The sequence below is a fragment of the Larus michahellis genome, chromosome 6 (genome assembly GCF_964199755.1).
Source record: "Larus michahellis chromosome 6, bLarMic1.1, whole genome shotgun sequence".
Taxonomy (NCBI): domain Eukaryota; kingdom Metazoa; phylum Chordata; class Aves; order Charadriiformes; family Laridae; genus Larus; species Larus michahellis.
In genome coordinates, this window is record NC_133901.1 from 45,464,945 (window position 1) to 45,486,415 (window position 21,471).

The 21,471-nt window shown below is 39.3% G+C and overlaps 1 protein-coding gene across 5 annotated transcripts in view; it reads left to right on the forward strand.

Annotated features, from left to right (window-relative positions):
- RASGEF1A (RasGEF domain family member 1A) overlaps positions 1–15,489 on the forward strand; it is a 171,158-nt gene extending 155,669 nt beyond the window's left edge. For 4 of the 5 annotated variants that reach the window (XM_074590108.1, XM_074590107.1, XM_074590106.1 and 1 more), the window contains 10 exons: positions 2,321–2,458; positions 5,851–6,072; positions 6,365–6,439; positions 6,674–6,766; positions 8,532–8,634; positions 8,931–9,010; positions 9,653–9,844; positions 11,349–11,472; positions 11,703–11,775; positions 12,849–14,474. In XM_074590108.1, the coding sequence (XP_074446209.1) occupies positions 2,321–2,458; positions 5,851–6,072; positions 6,365–6,439; positions 6,674–6,766; positions 8,532–8,634; positions 8,931–9,010; positions 9,653–9,844; positions 11,349–11,472; positions 11,703–11,775; positions 12,849–12,873 (1,125 nt within the window). In that variant the 3' untranslated portion in view covers positions 12,874–14,474. Of the gene's footprint in view, positions 1–2,320; positions 2,459–5,850; positions 6,073–6,364; positions 6,440–6,673; positions 6,767–8,531; positions 8,635–8,930; positions 9,011–9,652; positions 9,845–11,348; positions 11,473–11,702; positions 11,776–12,848 lie in introns of all 5 variants that reach the window. The other variant, XM_074590105.1, reaches the window with a different exon arrangement.
- The last annotated feature ends 5,982 nt before the right edge of the window (positions 15,490–21,471 follow it).

Here is a 21,471-nt window from a genome sequence, read left to right on the forward strand (position 1 = left end):
AGACTCCAGAAAATTCTGTCAGGCCTCACAAGGGGAGGCTCACATGTGGAGAAAGACTACAGAAAAAGTAGGTTGGTCAGTTAACTGCAACCATGACAAACAGGAAAAAATGTGTGCTGCTACCCACATATCTGCATGATTTCTATCTAGGTTGTTTGATGCACAAATGATGTGCATCAAGCCTGTCACGCTGCTTTGGGTTTCATCAGAGTGCACCTGAAACAAGAATCTCATGTTTTGCTATATTGACGTTTTTTAGTGTTGCTCTCAGAAAGCATACCTTATTTTCACGAGCATTAAAAGCATCTGATAAAACATTAAGCTTTTTTACACCTCAAGAGTAATTACATAAGGAGTAATATGGTTTGCAGTTTGTCTTGCAACAGCTGCCTATCTTTCCATCATGAAGGAAGCAAACCCTAGCAACTAACAAGTAGATACATGAGATGGGAAGTCAGTGTTCACATGGAGATGCTTGCCGTCGCCTAAGGAAGGATTTTGGAACCTTCCATTCCTCCTTTTTCAGTTTCAGAAGTTAAAAAGAAAGGATAGTCAGGATTATTAATACCAAAACACAGTTCTGTAGCAGCTTTTGGTTAACAAAAGTGAAGTACGCACATACCTGTTAACTTTAATTGAATAGAAGCGCACTGGCTGCCTAATTAATTCTCTGTCACCACCCACAGATTAATGTTGTCAGACTCCATGCATTTCCTAGCAAAGAAGTATAAATTGTCTTTTCCCCAAGGCAGACAACAAAGGGAGTTTGGAGGACAGACAACTATAATCTGGAACTGTCCCACACTGTTTAGAAATACCTTGAAGCTGGGCTCCACAGGAGTGGCATTGGCAGAGATTGCTTTATAGGAATGCCTGCTGCTGGCAAAGAGAATGGTGACGTTCTCTTTTTGCCCTCACTATCCAACTATTCTGCGCTTCTCTTACTAGCGGGATCAAATAAATGCTATTAATAAAAAACAGCTAGGAAGAGCATGCTAGCAGAGTGCAGTTTGCAGCCCTGAAAAAAAAAAAAAAAAGGCAAGAAAATTCCCTTCAGAATTACAAGCACCACTGGCTCATTTTCAGATCAAGGATTCAAGGGTGTTTTGTGTAACTTCAAAGTTCTTATTAATCAGTATTAATATTCCAACTGACTATATACCAGCAAGATGTAAAAAAACCCACAAAATAGCGTAGTTCAGTTGACTTTTGGTTTTGATTAAATAAACTAGGACATACTATGATCAGATGATGTTTTGGCAGGAGTTCCTACCAATTCTTGGAAGACATTCTCTATTTGTCTTAAGAGAAAATACACTAATTTCCTGTAGTGACACTCACATGCTAAGTCACCTTCTGTTGCCCCTAAGAGGCTGATGCAGAGTGCAATGAGGAAAGTGCATTGTGTGTGGGGAGAACCACTGTGTACTGGGACTTCTGTAGCTTACAAGTGGGGAGGTAAACGCAAATGAAAGCTTCCTCTTTTTCCTCAGTGCCTCATAACTTGAGTGGGAGGACAAACATAAACTGAATTAAGTTTTGATTCTTCTTGTTCATTAAAAGTGTTTTTAGCACCTACATTCCCAGTTTTATAAGAGTGCTCCCTTGGATTTACTGATGCTGCTCCCTGTTGCTATGATAGTGGAGTAATTGGCATCCATTTCAGGTCTAACTGATGAAAAGCCTTAGACAATTCATGGGTAACAGAAAAACTTAGAAAATAGCTCTCCCTCCCCTTTCTGTGGTTGATAGCTTTTTGAGTAAGAGCCAATACTTTTTATTTTCAAAGTCCATTTTGATTTAGATGTCATGGAGAGAACACGCATATCTTTCCTGTCATTCATTCATTTCAATATACAGCTCAATCTGGAGGGTCTGATAAATTCTATAGAACAAAAATGTCTTTGTGAATGTTTCTCGTGAAAGATGCTTGGTAGAGTGCTGCGGTTTGTATGGATTTGAATTCAAACACGAAGGTACTGCTGCCTTAGATGGCATAAATCAGCTTAAGTCCAATTGACTTCAATCAAATAAGTCAGTTAAACTATTCTGTCATCTTCCTGGCTTTATACAGCTAACCTTGAAGATATCTTCAAAGTGTTTGGTAAGAGACATTACCAAGCTATCAGGAAAGGAGGCTAAATTATACTATTTAGGAATCTAGCTCACAGTTAAGTACATTCTTCATTATCCCCTTCACCTACTACTAATGCAAAGTATTTTCGAGAGTGTCTCTAGTTTTACATGAGCCTTCATCAGGTAATTTACTCTGCAGTCAGAAAGGTCTATGGTCAGTAATCAACTCTTTGTTTCTTTCTAGGCAAAGCTAAAATCCTTTGCTGCCAAAATCATTCAGCTCCTGAAGGAATGGACTGAAACGTTCCCCTATGATTTCCAAGATGAAAAATCCATGAAAGAGTTGAAGGAGATTGCTCACAGAATCACGCAATGTGATGAGGTAAGGGTGGGGGGAGAAAAACCTTAAGAGGTAAAGCAATTTTTGTCAACCTTCATATACAGTTTATCATATTCTATACAATCCCTTGCTCCTACATGTAGTATTTTGTAAGTGGACTTCAGCGGCAGCTGCTAAGCTGTCAGTGTAACTGCAGGACATGGGCTGAGTGATGAAATTCATGGTCCATTAGCAGAAACTGTCTATGTATAATCATCAAGTGTAAGAGGAAGAGACGAAATAGTCACGACGATATGAAAAATGGATGTGGCGCAGAAGAAGAAAGGGAAGAACAGTGTCTATAATGGCACAAAATAGTTAACTTTCATAATGAATGGTGTACCATCCTTTGTACTTTGTTACTGCTCTATACATCTAGTCCCTCAAGACATACCGACTTGTTGTAGCAAATGTACTCTTGCTTAAGGTGAAGATGCTTATTATTTAATAGTTTATTCCTAGCTCCTAGCAATATAATCAGCTGTTTTGTTGCTATGTTTTGAGTGACACGTACAGTATTTCCAAGGAAGTTATATTTGAGCTCTGCTAGCTAGTCAATCATCAGTCTTAACAGCTCTGAGTTTCTAGCTTATGAAGAAGACTAGACCTTACAAAAGACTTTTCTAAAGCAAATAGATAGTACAAATTCAAATAAAACAAGAGCTGTTGGTTTTCTAGTTTTTTGTTTTGTTGTTGGTTTTTTTTCCCCAACACTGAAAGCCTACACTTTTTTCATATTGAGAAAGTCACTCTAACTACCAACAGACAGAAAGAAGGATATAATCAAGAACTGCAAGGGAATTAATTGTCAAGTGTGTGTATGAACATGAAGGCTTGCTTGTATAGAAGTAGAAGCTTCTCCTTGGTTTTAAACCCACAACGTCTATTTACATTTGAGAACAATTAGCAGGAAATGGGAATACAATTGTATTATGTGTTTTTGTTGATTCAAGTACAGAGAAAATGAAGATCAACAGGTTTGACAGTACTGCATGAATCAGTGATAGGACACAGTACAATTAGGTGTTACCAAGTTGTCAAAAGGAAGTATGTCAGTTTTGTTGCATCAGCAAAGCTGTTTACCTGGGCCCTACTATGAAAATGTCGGTGCCTTAGTAGGAGGGAAAAAGGAAATAGGATTACAATGTGCCTTCTATTCCCTTTGTAGACAAGGGTGAAGAGGTGTATGTTGGCAGAGATACTACCGTGAAAGGGGACTTGGCAGAGGTTTTATTTAGTGTGTGTATCTTAGTATGTGCTTTCTTTCTCTTTCCCTTCCCTCCCACTCTGTTATGTATGAATAAATTGTCGTTTGAGAAAAACACGTCTTTACAGAGTGACTCGGTGCTCTGGTGTCTGAGGCATCTGATGACATTCATTAATTACAGCATCACAGTATTTATCCCCTCAACAAGGCTACAAGTCAAGTTTGATCAGTGAAGAGCTATGCCACATCTGACCCCTAGGAAACATAATTTGACACTGACAAAAAGCATGTCTGGCTCTCAGTATTTGTTACCAAAAGAAATTACCCATACTGTGCTTCATTAAGTGATTAAGGTAATGGTTTGGGGTTTTATTTTGTATTTTAAAGCTTTTCCAAATCCCCTCAGGACACTATTCTCCATCCATAGGATAGAAAGTAACCTGAGAACTCGCACAAAGCAGTCAGGTGCTTGTCATAGTGCTATCAGACAGCATACCAAATAGCTACTGCTATAGAGTTACGCCCCAAATGAAGTACAAATTCTTGTTTGAACTCAAGCAAGGACAAATTATTGTACACTCATTGCCTTATTTTCCAAAGTTGTAAAGAAATTTAGGGTAAGACTAGTAATGAAAGGAAACTGCTAAAACTCTTAAGGGCATTTGTCTAATTATTAAGATGCTAATAAGTTCACAATAGCTAAAGTAAGCCATAGTTATTAATGTCACTGCAGTTTCTTTGTTCACTTTCACATAATATCTGCAATACTCTCACCTGCCTTCAAGTTTGATTCTCAATGATCCATATCTAGGAAGTCTCTCCTCCCGGACACATGGGTAAGTCAGGCATAGCAGCTGAAGTCAAATGATTTACAATAGAAAGCTCAGCATACCAGAGCGCAGAATTAGCGCTTTATTTTAGTCCCTGCCGTGCTCCCTCGGCATTTCTGAACACTTGTAGCACAATATCCGAAATGGCTCCAGCCAGCTGCTGTTCAGTGGTAATCTAGTTGCCTCATCAAGATGAGCTACGCTGCCTTCAGCTTTTCATTTGATTTCACTTGGGAGTCAGATTATTGCCTTGTAAAGCAACATTCTGACACTACTATTGCTTAATTATAGCATGCAATATACAAGTATTTGGTAGTCATCGTCTCTCACATCTGCTACATAATTTCAGTCATCACTGCACATTAGTGGTTTCTTTGAACGATCCCAGATTCATTGCAGTTCTTTCTGGTGCATCCAGTTGACTGGCAGAAACCAACACAGCAGGTTGTAAACTAATGGTTAATCTTGTGGCTAACTTCAAGAGAAATAATTTGCATGAAAGCAAGAGAACAATTGTGTAGGAAAGAGGAAAAGGACTGTCTTTGGTAGAAGGAGTTTTTCCAGCAGCAGGAAGAACAGTCAGAGAACTTGGCTCATTTAAAGCAGTAACAGGAGGGATGGAGGAGTAGGAAAAGCGATCAAGTTAGCTTTTCAGGGTGGATCTCATAGAGAACGTCTATAGAACACAAACAATCAATGTCAGAAAAAGAATTCAGCTTCCCTTAGTTGTCAGAATACTAAGTGGATTGATTATAGTTCTGTGGCTCTACCACTATGTATCCTTACAGTTCCTATGTTTAAAATCTGATGAACAGAAGGGCATTTTAGTTGTCCAGTTGTGCTCTTACTAAATCTTTGGATGCTATATTTGTTCAAAGCCAGTCCAGGGTAATTTAGGGGTATATTCCTGGACATAATGCAAATTCCCTGGATTCTGCCTGGGCTAGGTAGAATTGATCATCAGCGGGTCTTATCAGAATGAGAAGGAGCTTTTTGGCACTTGGTACCCTCAGGATCCAGGAAGCCTTGTGCAAGCAACTCAACCACCTTTCACTATACTCACTTTTAAGCTGTTTACCCTGATGCCTTTGAAATGGGGTAATAGCCAAAAACTGCTGCAAGGAGCAGGCCAGCCAAGCAAGTGAAACAGAGTTGGGAAGGCGGGCAGATATAACAATGTCATAATGAAGTTGTGCAGGCAGCTAGGACAAGTTCATTTGTCACAGGATGATAAGCTCAGATAAGATGAAAGAAAATGGATAGTAGACATTTATTTTTCCCAGTCAGAAATTCTTTGGCGATCTGCGTCTGCAAGAGCTAAAGGTTTTTAGCAGTCATTTTTTCTTCCTTTTGCGTAGGAAAATGGAACAGTGAAAAAGATCATTAGCCAGATGACACAGAACCTCCTGATGGCCCTCTCCGCACGGAGCCAGTACCAGGAAATCAGAGAGAAATTTCGGCAGCCTGTTACTGACAAAGGCACCATCCTCAAGACCAAGACACAGTCAACTCAAAAGGACATCCTGAGTGTGTGCTGTGACCCTCTGATCTTGGCACAGCAGCTGACCTATATTGAACTGGTGAGGCGCTAGTTTGTGTGAATTACTTAGTTTTCCATTTACTAAGTATTAATATACTCATCAATATTAATTTTGCTATGGCTTCACTGAAAGCCTCTAATGTCTTAATCAAAAAAATAACAAGTAATGAACAAGATCAATTAGGTACACCAATAAACACACCTCACATACCTAGACTGTAGGAAGATGAAAGTTACCAAAATATTCTCCTAACTCTGGCTTTATTGATGCATTTTTCACCAAACTCCCTGTTTGTCTGCCCAGTGACAATCCCTCATCTTTCCAAACACAGGAAAGGGTGAGCAACATTTACCCAGAGGATCTGATGCAGATTGTCAGCCACATGGACTCCCTGGATAATCACAAGGTACAACGTGGGGCATGGAGGGAAAAAGAAACAAAAAATAAGCAGGGTTAAGAACCTCCACGATTTGAGTATACCCTGTGCAAGAAAGGTTGACATTTTCTAATCTTCTTTAAGCTCATGCCTTAAGAAATATCCACAAGATTTTATCAAGACATGAAAAGGAGGTTTATCTTTTGGTATGTTGACTTTATCATGATACAGGATAAGATTAACACGTGGCCTGTTCTCTTACAGTGCCGAGGGGATGTGACCAAAACCTATAATTTGGAGGCCTATGACAATTGGTTCAATTGTCTCAGCATGCTGGTCGCTACAGAGATTTGTCGGGTAGGTATTTGTAGAAAACAAGTAGCAAAATGGTCTTGGCCTTAAGGATGAAAGGCAGGCAGTGGTCTAATAGAGATTTAAACATTAGCAGTGCAATTAAAGATAATAGCATTACTCAAGCATTTAATTATTTGCCTGCTTATATGATGAAGAGTTCATGGCTACATTTGGCTTTGCATATATTCTTTAGTTTTCTGTATCTTCCATAGTAGCATTAGTCATACAGTGAAATGGAACTTTTGTGGAGTTTGAGTTAGGAGCTCTTTTAGATTTTTATTTTTTTTTAAATCCATAAATTGCAAAGGTACTTGTCTTTAAATGCAGATTTACCAGTAAATAGCTGTCCTTCCACTGCACTTAGGTATCATTAGCACTGTCATATTCATCTGTTATAGAAAAATCAGGAATAAACTTTCCTCAGAAGTCTGGAAAGAAAGTGGACTACTGGAGAGGTTGAGGTTAAAAAAAAAAAAAAAAAGAGGGAGAACAGCCTTTTTAGAGGTTAAAGTAACTTCTATCATATTATAAGCAAAGAAATGGAAGGTATACTGCCCTAAGAAACTTCCCCCTGCCCCTCCCCCCCGGCATGTGTATTCTCTGTCTTTTTAGATTCCTATTAATAGGCACCAATTCTAGCAAATGGAAAATTTTCTCCCTATGCCTGCATGGTCAGTAGCTCTTCTGTGGAAATCCAGATGTCTACTACAGTTTCATGAAGTCAGATATATGGATCCTAATCTCTTAAGATTTCCTGCTCTCACAGAAACGTACTACAAAAACGCACCAAGACATCTTCCAGAGCTGGCTGGGATGGCCAATACCTTTAGAAACCAGTCAAACAGAAGGTTTTAGCATACCAAGGGCTAAGCCAAGCCATTGACTACTGAACCATTTTCTTTTGATATAACACAGAAACTGAAGTATTTAGGTAAGAGGTTTTTTAAAAAAAAGAAAAAGGGAATTCCCTTGAGAAGTAGTCAGCAGTCACCACTCCAGAGCCATATTTATATAAGCCAGACCCAACTTCTAGATCTAAATATAGGAAGGATTTTGATCAATGAATGTAATCTAGGCAATAATACTAGCTTTTTTAAAGAAAAAGAGGAAAAAGGAGACAAAGATTGATGGCTTTTGGAAACAAAGTTTGGAAACAGTGCTATATATTAATTTTGCTCTGTCATTTATAAAAGAATCTGCAATGCAGATGTTTAGCATCACTTGCTAGATCCTTTAGATGTTTGCATTAGTGGGTATTTGTATATTTGATCATCATCACTACCTGCTCTCAAGAGGTCATTTAAGAGCATACACAGTAAAATGAGAAAAATAGAACAATTGCCATGTCCTGTTCTCACATTCAGGTTACAGGTCCCTGATCTTAAGTTTTTCCACTGCTTTCCCCCCTTGTTCTGAGGTTTAGATTTTTTTTATATTATTTCTGAAGCAGCTTCATGTTATCTCCCTTTTCCAGTAACAGGAAATTGCTGAAAGTGTCCAGCTTGTTCATGCAAGATTCCCTAAAACATTGAACTTTTTGTATAAACAAAAACTTACACTCCCCCATAACTGGACAAATAATTGACAGTAGCCCCAAATACTTCTGCTATTTTATTAAAAATTAATCTTAACAAAATACCCTCAAGCCTATATCATAGGGTTTAGCTTGAAACATCTATTCAATCAACGTGTTACAGCACCTTTGACTGAACATCCCATCCAAAATTCACGCCATCCCTTCCCTCTTAAGAGATCTTGTTTTTTCCAGGTTGTAAAGAAAAAACAGCGTACAAGAATGGTGGAATTTTTCATTGATGTGGCAAGAGAATGCTTCAATATTGGAAACTTCAACTCAATGATGGCTATTATCTGTGAGTACCCTTAACACAGATGACAAAAGGCACTCCATTTTACAACCTGACTGACAAGACTATGCTCGTACTTGCCCTAAATTGGCTGCCCATATCAGCATGCACACTTCTACAGGGGCAGGATGTACCAGTGACATATTAATGTGCGGGTGGGCAAGCGTTAGCTACAGCTTTTGTTTGTCAAGCTGAACTGCCTTCCAAAACATGTGGTGCTAATACATAAACACACAGTTATGTTAGCCCTGTATTTTTTCAACTCAGTTGTTTCTTTCTTTGTCTCTTCTCTCTCTATTCAGCTGGGATGAACTTGAGTCCTGTGGCACGGCTAAAGAAAACTTGGTCCAAGGTCAAAACAGCCAAATTTGATGTTTTAGAGGTATGTATAAAGTTTAGACTTTGTACAGAAATCCACCAGATAGTAATTCCACAGCAGAGTTTTGGATGAAACTAAGTCAAAGATCACAGAGGCACCTCTGTCAGTGGTCACCAGCATATAAACACTAGGAAGAGCATTTCCTGAATTTCAGACTCCCTACTTGCCTGCAAAAAGAAGTGGATGCAAGATTTCTTTAGGTTTTTTCTTCCTTGCATATGTTTTCCAATTTAACATCAAGGTAGTTTTCACTCCAGTGCATTTTGCTACCCGTAGAACTAATTAGAATACGCCATCTAGTGGAGATCTGAATGAAAACAAAACTTAATTGAAATCGTCATCAGACAGATTGGTGACAGGAAGTTAGAATTTTGTTTTTTCCAATAGTCGTTTATCATTTCTTTTCAGTCTTCTATTAACCATTGAAGCAAAGCATAAATTTAAAGCCAGTACAGAACCCTCCTTTCAAGCAAGATAGAAGTTACAAAAACTTGAATCCAGGCCTGATCAGTGTAAGCTACTTTATCCCGAAAGTTTAAAAAGGGCCCAACGAATTCATAAAGAATGAACTCCCTGATGGTTAGATCAAAGATTTTTATATTTATGTATTACTTAACTGCCCTTTTCCCTCCTCCATAAAAACAGCACCACATGGATCCATCCAGCAACTTTTGCAATTACCGCACAGCCCTGCAAGGAGCAGCACAACGATCTCAGACTGCCAACAGCAATCGAGAGAAAATAGTAATCCCAGTTTTCAACCTGTTTATTAAAGATATCTACTTTCTGCACAAAATACACACAAACCGCTTGCCCAATGGGCAGATAAACTTCAAGGTAGGAGTTTGCTATTAGAGAACCTGTAATGCTAGTTAAACATTGTACATTAAAAACATTTGCCAGTTTTGAACTTCTGTCTCATTATATTAGCAATTCCTTCAGCATTGTTGTGATCTAGACATAAAGTGATATCATTATCTAGGGGAAATGATTTCACCAAATTTCTGTGAAAGCTAGTGCTTGCAGTTGCCGTATTTATATTCCATATCCAGCAGGCCCACAATTGCATATACAGAAAAGAATCCATAAAACTGTTGGAATATAATTACCTTCAGTTAAAAGATTAGTTTTAAAATATAATTAATTAGAGATTTTTTTTTTTGTTAGTTTTACGTGAAGTGGAACAGATGCACCACAAAACATAAAATTCATGGAATAATTGGAGTAACATTAATTTGTTACCAAAACTGATGCATGAAAAGATTGAGAAGAAAATAAGAATTTCAGAAGCCAACACACCCCCCCCAGCATTACAAATCACTTAAGTAATACAGAAATAGTCTAATGTTAGCTAGTTGGAAGGGGAAGTCTCTTGGAGGAATGTTGTACTCGTGCAACATTTAAAATGAAGGAAAGAACTTGAAATCAAGAAGTGTAAGAATTTTAGTGTACCACGTATGATTGCAGACAAAAATTTGCCACTCCTCAGCCCTGCACCTGCCTGATGTTCAAAATGGATTGGGGGAAGCAGAAGGCAGTAAAGAATAGAAAGTAAGCTTTTCTGTAGCAGCAAGCTGTCCTATCTGATGGAATTGTAATAGGTAACTTCACACTGAATCATCAGCATTAGCTGATTTAGCCTCATCAATTTAGCTAGCTATAAACGCCACATGCAACCAGCAACTGATATTTAGCAGGTCTTCAAGAGAGTTTCTACGTGTTCTGGATTCTCTCTCCCTGACTAATAAACATACACATCCAGAAGACCACAGCCTTGCAAAAATACTTTCAAAGGTTTTTTTTGCCATTGTTAAGGCTGGGTAGGGGAGCACACAGAATATAGAAGACAATCCCTAAGTAATTATGCATAGTTATGCATATCTATAGTTTCTATATGTTATTTTGGTTATTTCTTAAATATGTCATATTTCATTTAAGTTGAAGGTTGGAAATGTGAAAAGTAAATTAAGTTAATAAAAGCCATTTACTGACCAGTTCCACTCACAAGCTAATTTAGAGATAAGACAGAGAAAACAGGCCAATAGTACTTGATTATATATGAATTAAAGGTTGATGATGAAAAGAATTGAATGCAAGAGACCAGGCAGTTAGCAGGGATATGCTATTCTAAATTTGAGAGGCTAACAGATGGGGAACTAGAAGAGAGGGAGATGGAGGGAGCAGTAAGAAGAAGGGATAACAAGGAGGACTGAATAAAGGATAATAACAGAAGACGCACAAATAAGAACAAGACTGAGAGGCTGTGAAATTGAAACAAAAGAATTAAATTTGAAAGAAACAAACATGATTTTAATAATATTCTTTTAATTACATCACACAGAAATTCTGGGAAATTTCAAGACAGATTAATGATTTCCTGACATGGAAGCAGGTCGAGTGCCCTTTTGAAAAAGACAAGAAGATCCAGAGCTATCTACTCACAGCACCCATTTATAGTGAAGAAGGTAAAATCCTTGAACATTATAGTGAGTCTTCCTACTTGAAATGCAGACAAAAAAGAAATTAACATGCAAAAAAAATATTTTATAAGTATGTATTGCCACTTCTATATTGGCTTCTGAAGAGAATAAACTTTATTAGGAGGCCTGCTAAGTTAAACCTGCTCTATTGTAACTCTTAATTTTTTTTAAGTTAAAGAACCCATGTGTCTGATTGTTCTTATTTTATTTACTAGCTCTCTTCATTGCATCCTTTGAAAGTGAAGGTCCAGAAAACCACATGGAAAAAGACAGCTGGAAAACACTCAGGTATGAAGCTTCCTCAGAACATGAGTCTTTTTGCACACGTACACAGGCACATGATCATCAGCTTGCTCCCTTCCCAAGCATACCCAGCTTAAGACCATTTTGGCCCAAGTATGAATTTATTTTTTTTCTTCAAAATTAAGATCTGAAAAAATTCAATAGGGCTTGGATTTTGATACAGCTTTTCCAGACAGATCAGTTCAGGGTGCAGGATCACTGCTGAGATTATGAAGGAGAATGTGCTTTGTTTAGGCTATTGAATACAGTAAAAGAATTTACATTTGTAGCAGTTTTCAAACATGCTTTTCTCAGGGGAACAAATATATAAAGATACTTAGAAGGCGCTATCATCTACGCACTTACAAATCTTATAAAAGGATGAAGTTTTAAATGAATATTCTAATTTTCAGCCTACTCTTAAGGGAGGAAATCTCAGCAATTCCCCCTCCCTCTTTGAGGGGGATCAACCTCTTCCATCTACATGACGTTAATTTAGATTTCTTCTAATACTGAGGCCAAGGCAGGAAGAGGGATTTAGACCTTTGTAAATGATGTTAAGCCTTTAGATTTGACATATCTGTATCAGATAAAGAATGTAGAAGTCTGTATGCCCTGAGCTGCAGTTGAGCTACGTTATAACTGCATTGTCCTAGACAAGACACTGTTTCCCAGTGACCCCAGTGTTTCTCAGGAAGGCCACATAAGCTTTTCACTTATGACACCCATGCAATCTGCCTTGTATTAAATCTGATGCTGTTCAGCAAGCAATAGTTTAGGATGACAGAGTTATTTTGTTATAACATATAAGTATGTTATTTGCCTGAGCACATCTTAAGGGCCTGAAGTAATGTTACGAAGGTTAAATTTTCATTTAATTTAAAGTCAGCATCTTTATTGGAGTTCATAGATGGATTCCAGTTTATAACAGTTGAAAAAATCTTTCCCTTGAAGAAAGGTGTCCAGCTAATGATGCAAGATAGATCTATTGCCAACCTTTACCAAAACCATAAAACTTTTTGTTGTGATAGAAAAGATAATTATTTCTTTTTATTTATTTATTTTTTACCTTCTTCTAGGACAACTCTGCTTAATAGAGCCTGAGATTTTTGGATCTGATTTGCAGACTTTGAAGCACATTGAATGAACGTGTTTTTACAACCTGAAGGACTTGGACTGAGCTGAGACAGACCTCACTGGCTGAGGTTTCTTTTGTATATACAGTAACTTTTATGAAATGAAATGTGGTAAATATTTCACATGTCAACCTTAAGGCACTTAAGTGAAGGGTTTTGGTTTTTTATTTTAAATATAAGGGCAGGGCCCTGTTCTCAGAGATGAAATGTATCATGGGAGTTGGTATCCCTGGGGAGACCTTATTCTATCAGCATCCAAGTTTTTATTTTTTATTACTTCCACCAAAATAAGTAAAAACTAAAACACACATCCCAACTAAAGCCAGTGTTCAGGTTAAATACTCCATTGGACCAGTAGTATCCTGCAGAACACTCAATATGTCTGTCTATCTTTGAAGTGAAGGGTCTCCTTCAAATCAGCGATACCGTTCGCATGTGTTAGCGTTTGTAGAATCAAGGCCTTAGACATCTGCAGCAAGCGTGTTCCTCTCCTACATCAGAAAATAGTGCCTTACAAGGTACTGATATCGTTTAGTGTACCTTCTATTACGCTGGACTGGAAGTAAAGAAAATAAAAATATGGATGTCTTGAAACCAGCTACAATGTACTTTTTAAATAAAATGGAGAATATGGCACACAAAGTAGAGTATACCTGCCTGTAACATTGATGGTGCAGCAAACATATTTTTGTTACATGATTTAAAGAGGTAAGATGGGGTAGCTGCTGGGGGATGTGCGTTTGTGTGTGAGTATGTGTGCGTGCATGTGTGAAGATGCACATATGTCTAAGTTGATTACTTCTGGAAATTATCCTTTAAATTCTGGCTGTCAGAATCATTTGTGTTTTCCTTTATAGAAATCAGGGAAATTTTTTTTGTTGTTTTGTTTAAGAGAAGGATGTCTAACCTAGATTATCTCTGCAAAACAGGCTAAATATGTTTTTTTGAAAACAGTTTTTGGAAAATAAAAATCACACATGAGCTAGGGAGAGGGAAGAAAACTCAGATGTCCAATTTGAAGTTAAGGCTAAAATTTCCAAAGAAGCTTAAGAAGAGTTCATCACCACTGAACAGGGCATTTAATTGCCTTATTTCCTTTGAAAATGCTAGTCTGCACTTACAGACAATTAAAGGAAAGACCAAATTACGATATAAGCTTTTTCTAGTATTTTAAAAGCTATGATTGACTGTCTGGGCCAGACCCCATTGAAATCTAAGGGAAAACACCATAAGAAATTGCTCAAACCTTTGAAGCCAGGTCAGTACCAAAATTACTCGCTGATGCTTACCATTTCTAATTTCTCCTTTTAGCCTTGAGTTTACACCTGATTTGGCTGTGTAAATGAGCACCTGAGGAACTTATGTTAAGATTCATGGTATTTATTTCCAGGAGAAGTATACAGTTCAGGACTTACTTTCTCACCTGATCTTTGAATTAAAAACTAAAAAAAATAGGCTTAGATTAAAAACTATCTATTGTCCTTTCCAGTAATTGTTCTGTTAAGGCTTGAGGACTGGATATTTGTAAAGATAATGACTTGAGCCAGACTATTAGATTTATTTTTATTTAAAAAAAAAAAAAAAAAAAGCCCTGTAGAATTCACAGTGGTTGTAGCCTCCCTCAGAGCCTCGCAGAGGACCTCTGCACAAGCTTCTTTAAAAAATGACTGAGTCTAAGTAGATGGGGTTTATCTTATTCTGCCTTCTGTCGAAGAAGGGGCGATGCTTGCTGGACCGAGGGTTTAGTTTATTCCAGTCCCATATACTCTTCTTGCTGAGTGCCTACAACCAAAAGCAGTGCCACTGTTTCATGGGGCATCTGCAATCACTTAGTAGAAATTTTTTGCTGTGTTGGCCCTGTAGTGTGGTGATAAATTAAGGAGCTTTCCCTCTCTCCCTGTTCCAGCTGCCCCCTTGACAAATACTTGAAATTAGAAGAGTACATTGGGGTAAGGAAGGGAGATAAATCAACGTTTTGCTGATTCCATAGCATTGACATCAAAGAGAAACAAAAGCAAGTTATGCTTTTGAAGAAGGAAGTAGAATACTAACAAGAACAGCCCAAAAAAGGGGAAGGGATAATTCTTATGATCTGCTGCTATTTTTCCTGTGCTGAAGTACTGACCTTCAGCCCTGGATTAGAGTAAGAATATTTATACTGTATTATTACAGTGTTTTGCACTTTCAGAGATGTTCTAGTTAGTAATGTTGTCAGACACTATAAGAGGGATTGTCTATCAGCTTTGTTTATGTAATTGAAGTTTAAAAGGGATGCTTAAAATTTAAGAAAAATATATATATTTGAAATGCAATTTTAGAACACTTTCTGTAAATGTATAAAAAAAAGCTTTCACATGAATGTGCACTTCACTGGTCAATCAGTCCTAGTATATACTTGAAATAAATGCAGTATCCACATTGGTTCCTTTTTATTTTTTCTCCCTCAGTTTGATACATTCCTTAAATACTGTGTTTTGCTATTCTGAGCTGAAATGCTAAATATAAAGCTGTACCATAAAGCAGGATATTCCGTGTTTGACTGGATGTGCTTGCATTAATAAAAAAAAAAATTGCTTCAACCAGGCTTAACTTTTCCTCTGGTTATTTTTCACTTGCAAACTGATCAAGCCACAAACCAGAGTCTGAAGGAGGTAAACCAACTGTGGAAGGCAATATAGTTGCAATGAACCAACTGGCTACTTAAATTAAAGTTCAGGCTTATAAAGATACATTATGAAACATTTAAACATCTTCCAACAAAGGCAAGAGCAACACTAAGGCAACAATATGCTAATACTTCTAATGTCTTCTCTCTCTATAATAGTATTTTATGGATTTGATATATTGTCTTTGCTACGGAACATCTTCATTCTCTCAACAGAAGCGATTAACAGTTTCACTGTGTAGATACATTTTGTATGTCCTAAGAGTCGAGTTGCATTTTTTTCCTCCCACATATTTATCCTTTTAACAGGAAAGTGCAGAAACATTTTCTGGCTGCAGCACACCGCAGGGTTTCCTGTAGCAAGGTTCTGTTGACATTTCAACACTTGGGACCTTTGGTTGCAACCGCTACCTTTTTTCATGCCCTGCTTTACAGAAGCAAAACCAGCAAAGCCACTTCTGCAAGGTCAACACAGGGACTAGAACAAGCACAGATCTGCGAGGAGAATCCAGCTTTCCCAACGCACTGCCCCAGTGCTACCTCCTTCCCCAGGGATAAGCCTTAAAAAACGTTAGGTCTTGCAAGCGCAGGAGCTCTGGAGGTCCCGTAAGCATTTTTCACAGAATGGTGAAAAGGGACCTTGAAGATCATCTAGTTCCAACCCCCCCGCCCTGGGCAGGGACACCTCCCGCTAGACCAGGCAATCTGTTGAAAACTCTGGGGAAATGGTTTTGGTAACCAGACATCCACAACAGGCTCCCAGAGTAGAACAGTCCTACCGTCAGTCATCATGGCTCATTAGAAAAGATAATGATGTTTACCAGCATTAAGAGGATCAAGCAGACAAGAGCCTTCCTGATGGCCAGTTCACACTCATAATTAATATGCATATTACATCCTTGAAAACTCACTTCCAATTATGTCCCATCCAGTCATTAGGATAAATTAGCTATTTACACAGGCATAAGAGTAAACAATAAAATTGCTTTCCAGGCACTTTACTGCCATTAGAGCAGGACGCAGTAGGACAAGCAGCAACTCAACACCAGTAAGATATCTTTAGTTACGTTAGCAGCAACTTGATTTATCAAGTTAATGGTTCCCAAGAAACAGCTTGCTTTCAGCAAATAACTCACGTAGCAAAATTCATCTGACTCGCCAGTTGACAACCGATATTAGCACATCTTTTGAAGGGAAATCAGCAATTCTAAGGATGTGCAGACAGATCTTCCCTCTTCAGTCTGCAATGTATATAATTTTATCAGGGCAACCCCAGATTCCCAACTAATCAGAAAAGCCTGCAAACAGCACATGGAAGCACAGTTTTGTCTTATGGCTCTCTGCAGCCATTAAATAGGGCTGCATGGACAGTGAGATACTTTAAAAAAAAAAAAAAAATCAAGTTGCAGAAAGACTTTATCCTAAACCCCTAGTGCATGCTATCGAGGAAGTTTCCAGACCAGTGAGCATTAGCAATAGCTGCTTTCAAATTCTTCCTTCCACGCTTGCCCCTGGAGAGGCGGAGATAACTGGGAGTGCTTTGAGGTTTCGGCACAGAGGACATCACCCCTCCGGCGGAGGTTCCCTGACTCTGCAGAGGTTTCCCTTCCTCCACCGCTCCCCAGGGTGGCCATTGGAAGAGAGAAACATTTGGGGGTGCATTTCTGCAGTAATTTGGAGGTACAAGCTGAAGCGTAACCATTTCTGCAACATTATTCATAGCAGCAAAGAATTTAAATGTTTCTAAGATTTCCAACCTTGTAAGTAATTTCTAACATCAGCATTTTTGTGGCTTCTTAATACCACATTCTGCTTTTGCGCAGAAAATGGATGAGGCTGATTGCTGCAAAGTAACTTTGGGATATTACTTTATTTTCATAATGAAATACTAAAAAGCAATCAAGTTCTAAGTCACACAGGGAGAGCTGATGCAGTCTCAGATAGATACCCTGCCTTCTCCTCAAGAGATGTGATGAGGAAGAAATTCAAACGACCAGGAAATGCACCATTAATTTAAAAATACTAAGCCAGTAAATATACCATTTCTCATCTACTAGGATGCATACCTTATGATACTAAGAATACTTAGGCTTCTAGCAACTAATAGTAATAAAAAGCAATTCTATATAAGAAGTTCCATAAGAAATAGTGTTTTGCAAAACCACTATACAGTTACTTGAGACTATTAGTAGCACCTACCAGAAGGAAAAGAAACCAAAACAAAAAAACCCAACCGACAAAAAACCCCACAAAACCACAAACATACAAAAAAGCCAAAGTCCAGAGCCATTGCCACGCAGAGGGTTCTTGTTAACAACCCCACCTCGAGGCAAGGCATGGAGACCATTTCACAAGATTGAAAGAAAGCTGAAAGCAAACACAAACCAAGGCACCAGATACAAACATCCACGCTCCATCTGGGTCAGGAAAGAAGCAGCTTCAAATTTAGTGGAAATTTGCTTCCATTAGTTCTAATTCTATCTAGCTTCTTCAGATTTGGCAGATATCTTAATCCTAAAATTAATATATTTCTGTTTGGAGGCAGAAGTCCAACGAGGTCCAATGGAAACTCACTACACGGACAGAAAAGTACTTAACATCTTTTTAATTGCTGTCGTGTGAGCATCCTAAGGCCTCTTCTGATTCTGGGGGGTATTAAATTCAAAGAATCTTGCTATCCATCAACGTTGACATTGAAAGTTTCCTTTTAAATATTTAATCAACATCCAGTTGTTTACATTCAATTCAGAGAAGATATTACAACACTCCACCTCCCAAAATATCTATTAAAATAGAGAAGTGAAGTGCAGCACATCATCCATGGCAGCAACAGAGCGCTCAGGGACTCAGCAAGCACGGCTCTAAGTGATGGATTTGATTAACATCTTTAACACTTATGGCACCTGCAGAATTTAATGAAACATTGAACTAGTCAGTGCTGAAGAATTTGTCTCAATTGGAAGAAAAAAATCACTCATAAAATGCTTCAAAAATGTAAAATCCAAACAAGTAATGAATAAATCCATAAATTCAGGCTTTTTTTTTTCTTACATACCTCTTATTTCACTTCACTTCTCAGAAACTCCAGAGTACTCAAGTATCCCAAGAAGAACTAGACAAGAACCCAGCAGGCAAAAAGTCACTTTGACAAGAGTTTAAAAGCAAATACACACAAAACCACCCAACAACTGCTCTGCACAGACTACATTTGCAGGCCAGAACCCTGTCCCAGCTGCTCCCCAGTAACTCCACAGGCCAGGAGAGCGCGCAACTCGCACGCCGAGAGCATCCCGAGCTTTGATCTGTCTCTAAGCTCCTCTCCAGAGCATACCTCAGCACCACGCAACCTCAAACGTTTTCCTTTGTTGGTTTTTTTTTTTTTCCCCCCCTTCAAACTATCCCTTTATTAATAATGTCATTTTCCCCATGGCTTGTAACCAAGTCGGAGAGAAGCCGCTCCAGTTTGCGTAAGGCTGCTGGAAACCCGTGCAAGAGCTCCGGCTCTCCCGGAGCCGAAGCCACCACGGCGCCCGTCGGCTCCTGCTCCCACAGCCCCGCACGGCTTCACCTCCCGGCTCCCGCTCACCCACCGCGCCCTGCCGACGCGCACCCCTGCGCTCCCCCACCGAAACTCCCCCTTCGTTTCACAACCACGACTCTGCTGCCCGGGCCACGCTTCAGCAGGAGCCAGCCAGGTCGTACCCCACAGCTGTGAAGGCTGTTTTATAGCCTCTATGTTAAATTCTATTTTACTCCAGACAGATACATTCTTTTCCAAAACAGCATTTTCAGCAGGAGGCCGAGAACGCTCAGGTGCTAGCAAAGAGCATGTGCGCCCCCCATGGACAGACAAGTGCCAAAGCAATCACAAAAAAAAAAAAATTACTTGCTGATATTTTTATGATCAGACGCCACCACAATCATAAACACAACACCACGTTGAAAAGAGTTTGGGGAGCCACTAGGCATTGAAAATAGCTGGAATGGGTTAAAATCCTCTTTTACATGCAATTCAAGCACAGACTGCAAAGAATTCTACCTATGGAAGAAAACGATAAAGCCTTTAACTAAGTTAACTTGCATCAGCAAAGGGGTTTTACAGCAGTTGCAGTGAAAAACGAAAGGATATGGGTCAAGAGACTTAAGTCATGTGGGACAGAGTCCTGTAGCTATAAAGCAACCTTGAAACTGTTGGGGTTAAAAACACTATTTTTGAAAAACTCACCACATTACACACAAACTTACAGCACTTCAAACAAACCAATTAAATCTCACCACAAACTCCTACCTGGGCGCTTTATTTCAAGTTTAGAGGGACTTATTTCACTTATCCCAGAACAGCACTAAGCTAACCAAATCAGACCTGTGCTTTAATACAACCATGCTTTAATACATGCAAACATTTAGACTTAAAAGGGATTTATTTAACATTCAACGCTGAGCTCAGAAGTACTTTTGCCACACGGTACTGCCGTATGGACCCCAGCTGTCCTTCAAACCCAGCACAACACATCCTTAGCAGAAGCACACAAGCTCTCCTGTTAAAAAAAGATGGAAGCCATTCCCTTTTTGGTGTCATCTCAGAGTAGCAAATCTCAGAAAAATCAGTAAAACATTTACCTTGTTCTAACCCAGAAGGACAGAAACCATGTTGCTAGGGAGGAAAGCAGAAGAACCTTTTTCTGCTAGCATCAGGTACTGAATGAGAGTAGCCCATTATTTCACAAGGCCCTAATTAAGCACACAGCTGCCATCATTACTGCAAATGCAACAGCTGTGGCAGAGGCAGCCCCTCACGGTGGGGTGCGGGTGAGCCCCAGACCAGCTCTGCTCCCCCACCGCCCGGCGACAAGGGACAGCACTGGCTCCGCACCTTCCCAAGGGACCTGCGGGCCCGTCTCCCAGCTGGCACAAATTCACACGAGGCTGACGGCAATCCTGATACTAAAATCTAGACCAGCTGGAGGCGTGGAGCCCGCAGAATAGGGGGGTTGTGTTTGTGTTTGCACCCCCGCTCCCAGCTGTGTCCCGCACAGCTGCCCTGATGCCTACAGCCAGGCAGCCCAAACGGGCTTCTCGCCCTGATGCATTAAGAAGAACTGATATCAGTAAAAGCAGGGGTCAGCAGAGCCAGTGCAACCACAGACATGTAAAAAGTCTCCTCCGCCGTAAAGCTGTTTCAGTGAAGAAAGAGGTGGGGCCCTTTAGTTCGGCTGCAGCCAGGCCTGAGAAGGAGGAGATGAGCACCACGGGGGCATGAACCAAACACTGCCTAACTTCAGCCCTATCCCCACGTTCCCCGTCCTACTTCACAGCTGACTGAAACTCGAATGACTGATCTCTTTAAGATGCAGCTGGGGGGTCATACACACAGCAAGGGCACCTCAGCCAAACAAAGGCCAAAACCACCCTGGCCACACAGAAAGCTTTACCATTACACCCATGCAGCAGTCAACTAGTTACTGCATTTATGCTGAATTGTCACTTTAAAGGCTATTTGAAGTTCTTTCCCTTTCATTCACCCATCTGAAGAAGCAAAAAGTTGTTTAATTTTATTCTAAAGTTTATATTCCAGCATGCGCTAAAACCTGCAATTTAAATATGTGCCTGAGTTCAGATAGAAGTAGTTATGGCTTACCCACCGCTTCTGCCCTCCTTACGCAATTCTCCAGTCCAAAACACTGAGAGGTGCTGAGCATTCACCAGGACAATCTAACCAGTTTACAAAGAAGTTTTAATAAGTGTTTTGTATGTGCGTGTATCTCAAAGTCCAAAGGGTCACAGGCTTTCATGAAATCAGAAAAAAAAGCCACAAAGTATTTCCTTCTGGAGGCAGCGGACCCAGAACTAAGTATTTCCCTGTACTTTTTCTTCTGTATTTTCTGATTCTCCAAAACTAGT